The sequence below is a fragment of the Atractosteus spatula genome, chromosome 11 (assembly GCF_055471065.1).
Source record: "Atractosteus spatula isolate fAtrSpa1 chromosome 11, fAtrSpa1.hap1, whole genome shotgun sequence".
Classification (NCBI taxonomy): domain Eukaryota; kingdom Metazoa; phylum Chordata; class Actinopteri; order Semionotiformes; family Lepisosteidae; genus Atractosteus; species Atractosteus spatula.
This window is the reverse complement of record NC_142716.1, coordinates 37,544,640-37,561,343: the sequence shown is the minus strand read 5'-3', so window position 1 is coordinate 37,561,343 and position 16,704 is coordinate 37,544,640. Positions and strand designations below refer to the sequence as shown.

Here is a 16,704-nt window from a genome sequence, read left to right as displayed (position 1 = left end):
CGTTTATATTTAGAAGTATTTAATTTGTTTTATTTAAATTTGGACGTGGTTTTTTTCATAGATTTATTTTAGATTGTCGGGAGGGGATGTGCCCCGTTATTTAAAAGTCGTGCGACAAAGTTGCTTTTCAGTGAAGGACAAAGCACGTGTTTGACTCTGGAAAACGTTGCGGCGTGTATCCGCTGATGTTAATGTTTCGCAGCAGCGCGGAGAAGGAGAGACCTTTGTCCCGGGGGCAATAGTAGCAGTCGCCTCTGTGAAGAGCCCACACTTTGTTCCTGTCCACCGACGGCGGTGTGCGCTGCGGCTGCAGTGTCCGTGAAAGACAGGAGCAGCGCACTTCCGAGCTCTGCGTGTGCGACAAGATAATAAGACAGATCTTCATCGCGGCGTCACGGGATAATATTGAGACCCACGTCGAGAGAAGCAGCAGATCTCTTGATGACAAGAGGGAGTGTGGGTGGGTGTGCGCGTGATGCTTCAACTTGAGGTCAGCAGCCCCCGTCGCCACTTGTGAAGAAAGCAACTCCTTGCAAGATGCAAACAGGGACGTGACGAGCCGTCTCCTCTACCGGACCCCTGTTGCTGAACTGGCCGGAGTTCACGGTTCTTCAGTGCTGCTGAAATGAAAGGCGCAATGACCACAGCTTCCCCTACCACCCAGCCCGCTCTGACAGCTGATCAGCTTACGGTCATAGTGGCATCAAGTAAGTAGCTGTGCTGTAGAGTAACTTTTCAGATGCGAACTCTTAAGAGTATTTCACACTTAACCATGGAAATCTCTAAATATCATTTTTTGGGTTAAGCAGTCATATACAGGTAGCATTCATATTTTAAAAATAAAAACTTGTCATTTCAGTAGATGTTTTTTTATTACTTTCAACATTGTATAATACAACGCCGATACCGTAATTTACTTAGGGGAAGTTAATAAAAGTAGGGTTCACTCTGATGAACACACGACCTGTTTAGTTACAAAATAATACTCTGTGTGTTTTAGGACACGAAACAATATAATATTCCCGGTCACTTTCTTTTTTTCTGCTTAATTAAACTATAATGAAGCATGAAACACAAAAGGTCACCGGTCTGAAATTCTGGTATCCTTCTGAACAAATAAAAGCTATTCCTGTTCTTGAACTATTATATCCCACTGGCAAATTAATTAACAACTTGCCGTGAACAATGACCCGTTGACCCAGTTCTCTTAGCTAAATTAGAAGCTTATCGCCCTTATCTACTGTAGGCCTGTTTGTTTTCACGTTGATTCGGCCATGTGGATTAACGAGGCAATTCTTATCTCCTTAAGAAGGCAAACAGATCAAATAAACAAAAGCACTAAACGTGATGGTTTTATCTGTAGTTTGGAATAATTGTACATTACCAGGAACACGTTCAGAATTTATATCGGTGAGAGTCGGGTCTGCTGTCTCTTGTTTTAAAGTTTCGAAAGGACAAAAATAAAACTAACAAACCTAAGTACAAGTGATTATGAGACTTCCAAATGTCCTGTTTCCTTTCATTTAGCTTTACTTATACTGAAAATGGCATTATTGTTCAAATGGTGAGCATTAATTACTGTTCAACTGTTTAATTAGTTTTGGTCAGATGTCACTATTCCTCCGGAAAGTCACGTGGGCCTCGGGATTCCTGTGTTCTGCAGCAATTATTTTGCGGAAGAATGGGGTTGGATAGTGATAACCTGATATTGACTGACAGTGATCAATACAAACTCCCACTTTTGTTTTCACTTTCAGCTGTCTCTTAATCTGACCTGCATGTAAAAACCATTGTGAAATCATTAAGAGCACGTGGCTACTCTAAAATAATCCAACACAATTTGTTACAAGAAGGTTCTTAATTCTTCAATCCTGTCTCAGTCTATTTTTATGAGTGAGGCATGCTTGCAGCTAAGTACTGGACTGCAAGAGAATGGAATTAAACGGATTGTTGAGAGACTTTATTGCAAATGCAAGCACAAGGATGGAAAAGACAGGTACTGACTTTACAGTTTCTCCCTTTCCAATCTCTCTCTCTCCAGTGTCCTGCATGGTCTTCTTTGTGATTATCTTGGTGCTGCTGACAATACTCTACAGAAAAGACCCCCTTTGCTGCAAAGTGAGGTCTTATCAGGATACACACCCACATCCTGTAAGTTTCTGCTTCTTTTCATAATATATGGGTGCATCTTCAAATTGCACTTGGCCACACAGTTCTTGGACAATTTAAACTAGTTCACATTATTTCGCTCATGACGTTCTATTAGGTGTGTTAGCAAAGTACTTGTAATGTGATTCTACTGCTTGAATGTCTGAAATTAAGAGAATTTCATAGCAATGCAGATGTCTTCCAAAACAGATCTTGTGGTTGACTTCTGTGAAGATTGCCTGTACGCACATCTTAATGGATCTTTTGTTTTGACATCTGTTATTCAGTTGGCCACGTCTGAGAAATAATGCAAGTTCCATATTCCTCCAGATTTATTAAATTAATGCAATTCAGGGACCTTTTTCTCTACATGAATCTACAACAATGAAATAAGCTCCCACCAGGAATTTATACATGGAGTTTGAAGTTTGAAATCATTAGTGGTTTGGAGGCGATTTCCAGACTCTTGGGCTGTATTTTAGCTTCATGGGGGCATGTTTACATGTGCTGTTACTATGTAATCTATTTTCACATGTTATATTATTTACCAAAAAGAGTGCATGTAAAAATGAACTAAGCACAAACATGATGATAATTTCCAGCATTAAATGTTTGGAATATATTTGTATGTTGCTTAATCTAAAGTCTGCATGAAAAAGGATCTCTCAAGTATTGACACATATGAAAAACTCTGTGGTGGATCTTGGTAAAAATTGCCAGTTTCTGGAGTTATAAATAAAATGTCAGTTCTGTTTTATAGCATTGCTTATTCTATGAGCTCCTTTTGAGAATTAAAGTACACACATACTTTTGTTTCTAGAGAAAGCTTTAAATTTGTTTTTATATTTAGCTTTCACTTTTGAGATAGCATCTTATAAGCATTCTTAGGGAACTTCTGTTTAAATTGGTCAATGTTAACTTTGAATGTTTTGCATATTTCCTCATTCGATCAGATTCTTCACAGTCTGTTAAAAAGACTTAGGGGATCCTGTTTTTGGAGGATTGTGGGTGATAAATCAGCACCAGCACAAACATCCATTTATGTTATATTGGCCTATGCTTGTTTGAAGGGTCCCTATATCTTTAATGTTTCTGCATGAAGCTCTTTGTTTCTTTTTTTAAAACTTCAGCAACAGATCATTAGACTATACAGATAGGAACTTGTTTTTAAGTGTGATGGAGAGAACCTTGTCATCCATTTGTCATGGTTGCATTTCTGCTCATATTCTCGGGGGGACATCTGAAGGCCTTTCTGCAGGAGTACAGACGGCTGTCAGAAAGAATGTGGTTTTGCCATTTACGCTCAATGTAAGCAAAGTGTCTCCATGAATTTCAACTAACTGATGTGTCATCCTCACAGCAATTTCATATTGTCATCGTCTTGCATGTCCATACTCATTGTGGAGCAAAGCTAAAACATTGTTTTGTTCTGTCTTTGTAAATTTGTTGACTTTAAATTCAGAGAGTGTAAAATGACTATAGATCCTCAGCTGTGGAGCTTTGAAAAATTAATCAAGACATGGGCAAAAAGTCATTTTAGTTTTGTTGAATGATAGGCACAGACATCCAGGATGACGGCAATATATGCTGAGTTAAAACAATAAAACTGAATACTTGCAAAGTAAATTGATGGGTTTGACATAGCAGTTGAAATTCTGTCCTCACGATACGCCATACTGACATTTAAAAAAAAGCCAAAGCCAACAGAAAAATGAACAATTGATGAAAGCTATCTCTTCAAAAACTGACCTTTGTCATGTACAGTAAGTCTAAGGATCTTTTTCAGAAAAGAAGTTACAATGGAGAATTATTATAGCTCCCATAGAGACATTTACATTAAATTGATTGAAATTGCCTCGTTGTTTACTTTAAAAAACATGCATTTTTAACACAGAGAGAAAGAAATTATTAACAAATGTTTCCTGATGTATCTCCACACTTGCACATAGCATACATGAAAAGCATCTGCAAGTATTATTTTAAAATAAATATTGTGTTATACAATATTACTTGTGGATGTAATCAGTATGAAAGCCTATGCATCTCTTGTTGTATAACAGACCATAACGTCTGATGCACACAAGTAACGTGCGATGATATCCATAGTACATTTCAGAAGGTGTGCCATGTAGTTTTTTTTACATTGAAAATATATTATTTCAGAAAGTCATGGAGTACAGTGAAGAATAATCAGTGTTCTTACTCCGAGTCTTTCTGTGTATCAGTCACTGTGTCCAGAACTTTTGGCTTGTGGTTTATCTTGGCAACCTTTGCATAGAGTCAGCTTAATTATTCCCCAGCAGCATGAACACACTTCTGCCAAGAGGACCCAGGTATGTGTCTTCTATTACCCACACAGAAAATCAGCTAAAAGCTACAATTGCCACTGCCTTTATTGTTTATTTGATAGCACTGTTTCCTAGAATTGTCTTCAAGATGCACTTCATCACAGGTTGCACAGCAGGTGACAAAATATTTCACTAAACTGAAGTAAATTATAACTCATCTTTTGTTAATATATAAAAGGGCCATACTGTTTGTTAAAACAGCAACCTATGCCTTTGTATTGTCCATTAGTACTCTGCAATTAATTTATTTCTATGGCATTTTACTGTATATTATGCAGCGATCCACAAGTTGCAGACCTGTTTTAATCTGTGCTGTAGACTGATGAAGGAAAAGCACGTCCACATGACGATCAGTGTGGTCTGCAAAAAATGCCACGGAAAGCATGACAGGAAGTGTGACTGATCTCAAAGGGGCAGCATTTTTGTTCCAGCTCTGATAACCATTCATCTTAAGACTCTTTTCCTGTTTCATGACTTCCACTCCCATTTCCCTGAGGACTGGCCATTATCTTTCCAAGGCAGGGCTATTTTCTTGCCTTCCTCATTCACAGAGAGAGATGCAGAATTGTAGCCTCTGCTGGTATGCTTAACTTGCGCACAAAACAATCTCTTTGGATGGCTTTGTTTATCTTACTTGGAGTCTGAGCAGAGCAACGAGAGAAAAAGAAATTCTTTGAAGAACAATGAGTTGTGCCCTCCAAGTGATCACAGCATTAATGGAAGCTAGATGTTTTGCAATGACATCAGTCATAACCCCTTTGATGCTTGGTGCCTATATATAACTTTTTTTAAAGGATATGGAAACAAAATGATTTTTGTATAATTTTAACCAAGGAATATTGTCAAAATAATGTATTCTTGGCAGTAGCTCAAGCACACAAGGAAGTGTGAAGATATATAACTGGAGGTTTTTGTAACAAACTTCATGAACCCTAGCCCTTCCTTTTCTGAGGCACATTATATGGCAGGGTTTGAAGCTGACAGCTTGGATAGGTATATTTACAAGGGCTACTGACCAAGGAAAAGGAACTAGGTAATGATCTACAGGAGTGTGTTATTCTTGTTACAGAATCACTGAGGATTTGTGTAATGCTTCTTTTTGACTAAATGTTAATTTGAGTTGTTTTTTCTGTCTGAAGATTAATTTCAGAAACTCAACCTGCAGATCATTACCAACGTCCTTATATTAAAATCCACAAAATTCCCAAAATGCTAGTTTTTGAAGTGACACTATTTTTATTCAGGGATTCAGGGATACCTGGAAACAAACCATATCACAGAGGTTAACATTTTCTCAAAATACGCACATTTTTTTCATTCAGCAGTTATAGATTGAAAATTAAATCCTTTTGTGAATGTAAACAGGCACTGTCCTTTGGATGAGACGTAAAACTTAGGTCCTGACCAAATTTCTCATTGGCCCTTACCAATCATGGCCTCCTAATAATCCCCATCTATGAATTGGCTTCATTACACTTCTCTCCTCCCCACTGATAGCTGATGTGTGGTGAGTGTTCTGGGGCACTATGGCTGCCGTCGCATCATCCAGGTGGATGCTGCACATTGGTGGTGGTGGAGGGGAGTCCCCATTACCTGTAAAGCGCTTTGAGTGGAGTGTCCAGAAAAGCGCTATATAAGTGTAAGCAATTATTATTATTATTATTATTATTATTATTATTATTATATGGATGTAACATTTAATAAATTTATTTGGGTGATGTTTTTATCTTAACTTCCATTTGTCAAGATTTATACCCTTGGGCACTTAAGTGAAATGATCAAAAGTTCCTTGCTCAAGGGTATATAGCAATGCCCCACCTAGGATCTGAATGCATAACCTTCACCTGACTGCCCTGCCTTCAGGTTACCATTGCAGTTACAAGGACTGAGTACTCAGCAGAGCCATTAATTTCTGAATTTACATTTACAGTTCCTGGAACTTGTTTTATTGTAATGTTAGATAACACAATTGCATAGACATTTTCATTTTTTCTTACTTCTTAAACATTTCTGCACACCTATGTGGTTTATATGACTCCTAGTGTTAATCAGTATTGAGAATCCACTAAAATAAGTCTTTTCCAGACCAGTTTTCGATATAATAGCTAGTTGGCACGACAACAGGGAATAAATTAAGATATGCAAGAAGGAGGAAATGAAAAAAACAGGAAATTGCGGAAAGAGTACAATAGTATTTTAAACAACCAAACAAAAAATAATAAATAATCCTTTATCCTCATTCTCTGCTGAAGAATGGGAATACAAAGGTTGTCTCAGCATGAGAGTCTTTTGTTATATTCTTACTTTTTATTAAAGGAGAGTGTTTTAGCGCAGTGTATGTTTAAATGAAGAGGCACAATGGAAGGATATTATTTTCCTACATAAAAATGAAAAATCACATTTGTGAAGTCAGGAAACTAGTTGATGATGAATATTATAAGAAGGGATGTTTAAATCCTAAATCCACAAGAAATGGTCCCACAGGTGGTCTGTCTAAGTAGTTTTGTTGCTGTTAATTGTCACTGGTTATCAGTATCCATATTTCTGAAGTCTATGCATTAGAATGCCAGAGGTCAATGGAGTGACAAGAAATTACAGCTTCCCAATGTCTGTTTCTTATATTTAACCACTGCAAAATATTACATTCTACTTGCTGTTTATAAGTCAGAAAAAGGGGAAAATAGAAAAGGCTTCAAATAGAAAGGGCTTCCTGTGGTTTGTTGCTAGGATCCCCGATGACACAGAAAAGCACAGCATTGTCTCAAAATACAAAGGTCCAGATTAAAAGCCTGTACTAGTGTCTTCCTTTCTACAGGGCTTCCTTACACATTTAAATAAACACAGCTAGCTCACAGACCTCATTTTAGAAGTTAAAATTGATAACTGCTTGAGTACCTTTTTTGGTTTTTGATACTACCTCTACTAACATAATTGTTTTACTCAATTTAGTGCTTTAACAAAAGCGTTGTTTGTTTAAAAAGACTGACACTATAACCGAACTGTTAAACAGTTAGAAAACGTGAGACCACCAATAAAAGATACCAATTGCAACAGATGATTTTTAAACATGACAGGGTACTCCTGCCTTGTGTCCATAACTTGCTGGGTTAGGTTCCAGAAACCCCTGCGACCCTTTACTAGATAAAACAGTTAGAAAATGGATGGCTGATAAATGTATGGGAAGTTACTATAGCACTTCATTTTTGCTGCTCATAGTTTACCTTGTTGTGGTCAATGTGAAATAAAGTGTGCTAAATGACAACCTTGATTTCTTATCACCTTATCACATATTGCCCTGCAGCTGTGATTTTTCATAGAAGTCCCTGTAATAATTGATTAGGTGAAATCGATAGTCACACACATAATTGGTGTAATGTGCCTGGATCTAGAAACTGTGTGGTGCATCTGATCGGAGTGTGCCAACACCTGCCTACTCTCTGTATTTGTGTACTCACTCTGAAGTATGTCTATGAACGATTCCTGTCCTTTTCCCTTCTCCAGGATGCACCACCTCAGTATCACAGCAGCAGACAGACACTGGTGCGATCTTCCTATGGGGAGCAAAGTCCAGACATGGCCTTTGACAACCTTGATGCCCAGGTGTGATAAGTAGTGCCTTAAACCTATCTCATGTCTCCTTAACAGTTCCGCTCATCGTCTAATCTTGTCATTTTCATATTTATCCTCATTCACCTGCTGTTACTAAGAAGAATTATGTTTAAGTAGAATATCCTCTTCCAGTCTCTGGTCTTTTTCTTCCACTCTGCTGCTGTGAGACTTAACTGACGACAGCAGTACTAAGTCTGTCTGGTTACTGGCTTTTCAAATGTACATTAGTTTGAAATTAGAAATCAAGCTGTCTAAGATGGCAGTTTGAATACATAATCCTATAACATGTTACACACGTTTAGACTTTACGTTTCATAACTATAGCCTGACTATGTCTTTTATAGACTTATAACCATATACTGTAAACATTGGAGGTTTTCTGTTCTTGAAGGTGACTCTGTGACTTCCATTTTGTAGACTTCCACTACCTTTTAGTAGCTGCATTACTATTTTATATAATTTGTGATGATTTGTAAAAGCTGTTTGGCTTCTGTTGGCAAGGCATTAGACACTACAAAGATGGATGAACAGCTATTTTTCTTACACTTAAGAGCCTCATGAATATTTAGTAAATGGAGGATTTATTCATGAATCTGAAAGCCCCTTTGTTAAAGAAACGTTAGAAGTTAAGGTGTCGTCATGTAGTTTTGTTGTGTTAAAACCTTCATATTTGCCGTGTGTATCCAGTCTGGCTGCTGTGTTAGACAAGTCTCTTTCCCCCCAGCCGGGTCAGCTGTACTTCATCGGGCCGCCCAGCAGCTACCAGCTGCCTCACCTCGAGGCCCCCCTCCCTCGCCTGCCCTCCTACGAGAGCGTGCGCAAGAAGGACCGCCAGCGCCAGATCCACATGATGATCGCCCATAGGTTTGGCCTCAGCACCCCTGCCATGGCTGAGGTGAGTTACGGTTGATCATTATGGCGCCATGGGTGACGGCCCAGGTGAGCGACAGGCAGGAGATCTGTGAACGCTCACTAGTGGAAAAGTGCTCTGACTGATTCACGAGTAAGCATCTTGCATGACTGTATTATTGAAACTGGAATGCAATTATAGACAATGTAATTCTTTAAACTGTTGGCAATTTGTCACTTCGTTTCTTTCCATGGGTTGAGTAAATCTATGTATTATGCTTTATAGTGCCCATAAAGATTTTGGCTACTGGGTAGAATAAAATGTGCTCTTACCATTTGCTTTTTTTTCCCTGCCATTTATACTTTGCTGCCAGGTTTCAGATTTAAAAAAAATAGCATTTTTTTCTTAATGCACTATTAGGCATAAAAGGTGTCATCTCAGATTGGGCTTCCCCTTCATGACAGAGGCTGTCGTAGGGTTTGTGCAGACCAATTCCCATGTTTTTCATCTGCCATTGCTGTCTGTTTTTTATATTTACTAAACCAATTAATTTGACACTTGTCTAACCACAGTGCAGAAGCACATGCTTTTAGTTTTTACTTGCTAAAGAGAAATTAAATTGCTTTGGGACAGTGCATTTTTAAAGGCCCAAACATAATAAATGGTTTCCATGAAATGTTTGACCAAAACACCGAATACCAAAAGGCATCAGGAGTTCTAAAATATCCTTTGTAATTTTAGGACTGTTGAGTAATTGAAGACCTTTTAAATATTTGTAATATGAAATGCAAATAAAATTGGGGTGAATTTAACTGTGTTTTACGTAAATGATCTGTATACAAAGATACAAAATGTTAAGAACTTGAAGTAAAAATCAAGTATGAAACAAAATTATGAAATAATCAATAGCAAACTACAGCTGAGAAAATATTAAGTCATTGTATGATAGTCACAAAACATCTACATCTCCATAATCACATGGCATTTGTGTAACATTTTTCTGGTTAACAGCCTTTTTTCTTTAATTGTTCATTGAAGGAAGTAGCTATCACCAAAACCCAGCCTGCCTGCTGTGTTTTATGTACTGTATAGTTTCCTAAATTTACTCCAATGGCTTCTACTATCTTTTTTAAATACGAGGATGGATCTTGTAGAAGCCAGCAGTCACTTTTCACTGAAAGGCCTCTGTGGTCCTTGCAGTTTTTCTGTCCCTTACTGTTGTTCACAATAGACCGTCTGGGCAGTTTTACATTTTATGGCTTGTTAACTACACTTTCCAATTATTCTGGTCTGTTTCGGAAGTTTGCAGTAAAACAGAGCTGTGTTCTGCTCGCACGTGTGTTGTACGTTTGTTGTATTGTAATTGAAAAAAAAAAAACTAAAGCACCTGTAGTAGATCAGAAGGCAGAAGATAAAAAAAGTGTTTGTGTGTGTGTGCCCTAAGATAGACTGGGGTTTTGTCCTGCCTTGCACCCATTGCATCCCCCCACGATCCTGTACTGGATAAGCAGATAAGACGATGGATGGGTTTGAGAATGTAAAACAGTGTCATGATCAAAAACCTGTCATACTGCCAATTCCTGTATGATCTCCAAGTGTACCAAGGACTTACCCACCAAGGACTCTCACAAGCTTAGCCTTCTCTTAGTGTATATTGTAAAGAAGTGTAATTTCTAAATTGCTTACAACTGAAATAAGTGCTGTTGATACAAATAGTTGAGCCACACCACCAATTTATATGATAATCATCTTTCATGCTACACACTGCCTGCAACTAACTTCATAGAGGCAAGAAACCAAAATCAATCAAATCACAATTTTATAAAACTACTGGCTTGATAAAAAAAAGTCAGTAAATCCTGCAGTAGGTCTGAAGAACAGATTCTTATCCCAGCAAAAGTGAGATTTATTAAAAAATCACAGGTGGCACAGTGGTGTAGGTAGTGGAAAGCAATCGAACCTGTGCACCTACTGCAGAGAATCATTAGCATTTGGCACGGAGCGTTATTATAGTCTCTGCTAAACACAGTAAAATAATGAGTCAGTGCCAGTGTTGTAATGTTCCCTGCTAAGATGTTACATTGCACCAGCAGGGCAGCCTTTGAAATTCCTTTTGCTCCAATGCAGAATTTGCCCCACCTCTTTGATCTCCAGATGAAATCAGTTGAACATTTTTAAGTTGTGTTTTTAGCTTAGGGAACTATGTTTAGAACATATATGCTTTGTTATGTATTCTGTAAGTGCAAATGCATAATTACTCATGTTATCAGCTATTCTGTAATATAAGGGCCAGATCTGAGCATTTATAAAGTTTGTTAAAAAATGAACACATTCCAGAAACCACATTCTCAAATCCACATTTTTGTCCATGAAACGTTTGATGATTGCCTGAACATGACTCAGGAGAATTCAGATAAAATAAGATTACACCTCTCGTATGAAAACAGATCTGTTTTTCTCTACTCAAGTATGTTTTTTTTTTCCCTTTTATTTACCTCTAGCCACCCCCATCTTATGAAGAGTCGATACGGCACTCTGTAGAAATCCCTGCAAGCTTTGGCTGTACGGAGGTGCCCTTGCCTCCTGTTGTTCACGACCACCCAGCCGTGGACATCAGCATGCAACAGGAAGTGCCCACGCAATGCCACACTCCTCAAGGAACCACTGGTGACCAGGCTTCTGTCTAGATCACAGGATCTCAGACAGTGCTTCTCACTCCCCATGGCATGGACAGCACGGGAAGAACCTCAAATAATTCCAAATTATTTTTTCAAAATGTTTCTACTGTGCCAGCTGAGCATCCTACTTGTCACAGAGCACTGAGCGAGAGCACACAGCCCAGCCCAGGAGACCTTGCAGTGCCAGCAGATGGAACGATCAGGACAAATACAGCTCATCGAAGGGGAAATACTCATGGAGTAAAGATTACGACAAACAGGAAAGACAAGAAATTTGTGACAAGACAAACAGCAGGTACAGCAGCACCAGAGCTTCTTGTGAATAGACAATTGGTGATTGTAGTGGAAGCACACCGTGCAAGTGAGCTCACTGATTTTTCGCTGCTTCTTTCGTGGTGACTTGATGCACCCTAGAAGAATTTCAGTTTCCCACTTTCCTAAAGACAGAGGGAGCTAAATGACTAATGGCTTACCAAGGAATGTGGACACATTGAAGGGAGGAAGAATCTTCCATGAATGATTAATTATGAGAGAGGTTATTCAATGCCTGAGGAATTACACTTATGCAAGTGTTAAGTCCCAGCTGGTACCACATACACTCACAAGAATAGTAGGCTGTTAGACTATATTTTACAGAACGCTTCTAGCCTGAAGAATATTTACGGACATAGTTCAGCCTGTAATTTGCATTGGCATACAGGTAGATGGAAATAGTGGAAATCATACGGTACTTGTTTCAGTATTGAAAATGCTGCTTGATCAAACCCGTTGAATATTTTATAAGCCTTTTTATTGCTAGCTGCCATTACAAGAGTTGTAAGCCTTAGTATTGTTGGACTTGGTCTGAAACTGCTGAAGAAAGAGGGTCATGTGTAATGATGGCTAAAATAAGTTTTAAGATTAAAATAAGACTCCTCAGCAGGTACCATGCAGAAGGCTGACATTGGCACAAACACACAAAGCCAAGACAGGTGGATCTGTTAAAACATAGACATTTGCTATACTGTGGAAGTCTGGTGTTCTTTCAAAAGAAGGACATCCAACACATTTTCAATTGCAGTTCAATCACAATGAACATGCTGGCAATACCTTCCTGCTCAGCTATCACAATGAACATGCTGGCAATACCTTCCTGCTCAGCTATCTTTATCAAGACACTAAACCATCTGTCTTAATCTTCTGATGTCCAAATCAGTTAAAGGAATTACTGCATCTCACGTGTCAGTTAATCACATCAGCACCTTCAGCCCATTTCAAAGTGTCCCTTGATCAGATACTCATCTACAGTATCCACTACTGGCAGTTGCCTGATTGTCCTCTCCTTTCAAGCAGTCATGCTTTTAGTCCCTTTTAGGCATTAAATTAAAATTAAATTAAACTTTAGTTGACGAAAATGGTAATGATGTCGTCTTGAAATCCTTCATACTTCCTTGTAACAAGAATGATGACAGTTCTTCCAGTTTTTAAAAGATCAGTGATAACTAGCAACTAATCACGAGAATTCAGCCATATTAGTTTTGTGTGTTATCACCAAACACACAGAAGTCAACACACATAAAGAACAGCACTGTAATTTCGCAGGGGTATCCACTCCTGGTGCTGAAGATATGCAGTTACCAATTTTATTCTGAGCAATTAAGCAGGTGATTGATTGAGGCAGAGATCATTCGGAACACATCTGAATATCCTCCATCCCTCAAGGATTAGAGATGCTCAAACAAATAGGTTAGAACAGATTAATAGCATATTTAATCAAGAGTCCACATGTTTTCCCAGTCTTTAGGAATAGAAATGGGAATTGAAGGGTGACCTGTAAGGCTTACTGAATTTGGAGCTCTCAGCAGCAGGAGTGAACATATCTTCATAAACTTGGAAACTTTTAATGTGAAGAGGAAGGTGGTAGTGGGACCTGAAAATCATTTGAACTGATAGCTTTTTCAGTAATGTATGGAACACTTACAAGATTAAGAGATTTCTATGATTATTGGGTTATTTTTATAAATTCTGTCCATAGCTACAATCGTGTGGAGATTTGTAGCTGATCATATGTATTTCTTATGTTTTGTTTTAATCTACTCAAAGTCCATCTAATTTTAAAATTATACCCTTTTCTGGTACATGATAATAAGCTTTGCACAGTAATGATTTTAAAGAACAGAGGATATAAAAAGTAAAATGTTAAAGGTAAGGAATGAGTTTAGGGTCAAGCAGTTTGCCTGATCTGTGTTTCCTTTTCTCACAGTGTTTTTCAATCAGGGATTTTAAAAAAATACTTTACAGAAGCATTGTAAGTCTACTGTTAGCTATTATATTGTTGCATTTTGAAACCAACTTTTATGAGGAAATACAAGAGAATGTTTATATTGCACTAATTTTAATGGCATTCACGAGCCTTAACCCTTGATACAAAGTCACTCCAGCTGACGTTTCAGAGAAGGAAGTCTGTTGTTGTATTTTATCGGAAAACCTGAATCTCAACTCTTTCCTGTTTGCTGAGATTGATGTTACAGCTGAACTGTGTACAGTATATGCCTAGTATTGTAAAACACAGTTTGTCCTTCATTTCATAGACTTTTATATTTTATTCAAATGGGCATTTAGCTCACTCAGATATAGTATTCAGATGAAGTTTGGATTGTAAATAAAGTGATTGTTAATTTTATTTTTGCTTCCTCATTGGTGTGTTCTTAAATGCTGTATCTTAATTTATTATTAAAACTATTGTTTGCTAATATGAATCGAGACTCCTTTAGCATTAAAAATGTATTACTGAAAAGCCCAATTTTAACAATGTAGTACCCCATTCATATAATAGTACATTATCAACCTCCAGCTCCAGGAAGTCAATACTTATTTGTTTCCTTATTGTATGTTAATGTATTAATAATTATTGTATACTGTATAAAGAAACAAGGTGTTCTAAGTGAGAACTAAGAAGATCCTGGTAGATGACAGTTTTTAGAAAACCAATTTCACAGGGAACTAAGAGGAGTTAAGGCTCTAGACTTGTAACTAGAAGGATGTGGGTTCAAATCTTAGAGTGGTCGCTGTTGTTGTACTCTGTTGCTGACTGCCCTATCCTTCCTACACCCAACAAAGGCTCCACAGCCAAAATGTTGTTTTCTTTCTTCTCTTTTCAGAATGGAATAAACCTATTACTTGTTCCATTATTCATACATGCCTGCTTTGGTAAAATGCCCAACTATGTAAATGAGTACAAACAAATTGCTTTGGACAAAATCAAAGCTACAAAAAGTTCATATTGTATTACCGTTACTAGTATATAGCTCTTAGAAATGTAGGAAAGAAAGTATTTTTCCTTTCTTTCCTACATTTCCATCCCTGGCAAGCAGTTTTGCCACCTTAGCATGTTAATAGAAATGGCTAAGAGCAGGAATACACAGCTTTACGTTTGATTTGACGCTGCTCATTTCCTTTAGATAAAAACAATTCTTCATCGGCAGTGGGATTTGTCATGCTGCACACACGTTTCAGTTGTTAAAATTGAGTCAAGCATTTTGGAGTCAGCTCCAAAGGGGGATCAGAAACCTATCTCCTGGTAAATCACATTTTTTAAAACCAGACAACTGCAAATGTTCACCATGAACTTTAAAAGTCTTCTGCTATAAAACAATCCTATCTTCACAGCCATGCATCAGTGCACTGGCCCTTTACTACAAATAAAAGACCCTTATTCTGAACTGGAGATTCCAAGTTTTAACTGTTTACATATTTTTAACACTTCCACCTTTAAGGAATGCATGAGTTCAGAATGCTTATTAGAAAAAAAAATGTTTTAAGAGGTTTTTTTTACACCATGTGACAGCAATTGCTGTTGCTTACTATGTACTTTCTTGATCAAAGGGATTTTGGATAACAGCATCCTCAAAACCTAAAACCACAGTGCACTAGACACCCCATTTACCAGACATTCCTAAGATGAACTGCTTGTAAATTCTTTGTTAAACACCAATGTTTCCAAGCAATGAGGCCACAGACTCTCTGAATGTTATGTTCTTTGCCAAACAGTGTATGAAAAGCCTTAATTGTACATTTTATTATTTTTAAATTATGTGATATTTTAATTTGCATCAGATTTTATTTAAGTATTCATAATCTACATTAATTTATACAGTATCATTCTCTATGACTGCCACCAAATACAGGATAAACACTGTATCTTTTATAATGTAGGGCAAGAATGATCAGTCATTCCATTCTATAGGTTATACTAATCCAACACCATTATGCACTGAACACCAAAAACCATTACACTTAAAATGTGTTTTGAAGGGTTGGTGTGATATTCAGGTTTATAGCACACTTACATTGGCACTGACCTAAACCATGTACAGCACTATTTTTTAAAATTTTATATATTTCATAATTCTATTAGAGGATGTGCAAATCACAAATATCTTTGAAACAGCTAACAAAAAAGACACTGATTAAATATTTACCAATAAAAAATCTTAAGCATGAAATGTATAATTTGTAAGGGCCACACACTAGCAGGTTTTTGCCCTCTGTTATTGCAGGTTATAAAGGCATTAGACACAAACACTCTAATAGAGCATTACACACATTTTCAGAAAAGGGCTTAAATTTGTAGCACACTACTAACACAACAAAGCTAGCTGTAACAAGTTGTTAGATTTACATCCTGTTTCTTTTCAGAGCAGATCTGCATTTTTTCTAACCATGTGTATAATTAAAATAGTATATTATAGACCCAAATGCCTGTTGGAGTTAATAATTAAAATGTACCTTGGAACAATGTGGGACAAACGATAGCAAATGGACTTCATACATACTATTCAACAGCATTCTGAAAGTTTTTGAAGTCAACAGTGACACAGAAAGCATTCCATTGAGCTCATGTTCCTAAATTGTTTTGTTTGATCAGAAGCAAATTTTTCATTATGCTAGTTTCATTCCACAAATATTGATTAAATTTTAGGATAGTTTGTAGGCCTCTGAAAAACTGCAAAACACCAAACCATCATTCTCTATCTAAGCTTTGTTAAAATAGTTGTACTTTTTTCAATGGTTTTCTCAAAGCAAACGTTTA

At 37.4% G+C, this 16,704-nt stretch overlaps 1 protein-coding gene across 1 annotated transcript; it reads left to right on the top strand.

Annotated features, from left to right (window-relative positions):
- The first annotated feature begins 417 nt into the window (after positions 1–417).
- On the top strand, positions 418–15,410 carry LOC148823964 (uncharacterized). Its single transcript, XM_088927647.1, has 5 exons — positions 418–707; positions 2,042–2,151; positions 7,998–8,096; positions 8,830–9,000; positions 11,457–15,410. Exons 1-5 carry the CDS (start codon positions 626–628, stop codon positions 11,640–11,642), a joined length of 648 nt encoding a protein of 215 aa, XP_088783773.1. The 5' UTR covers positions 418–625; the 3' UTR covers positions 11,643–15,410.
- Positions 15,411–16,704: the final 1,294 nt, after the last annotated feature.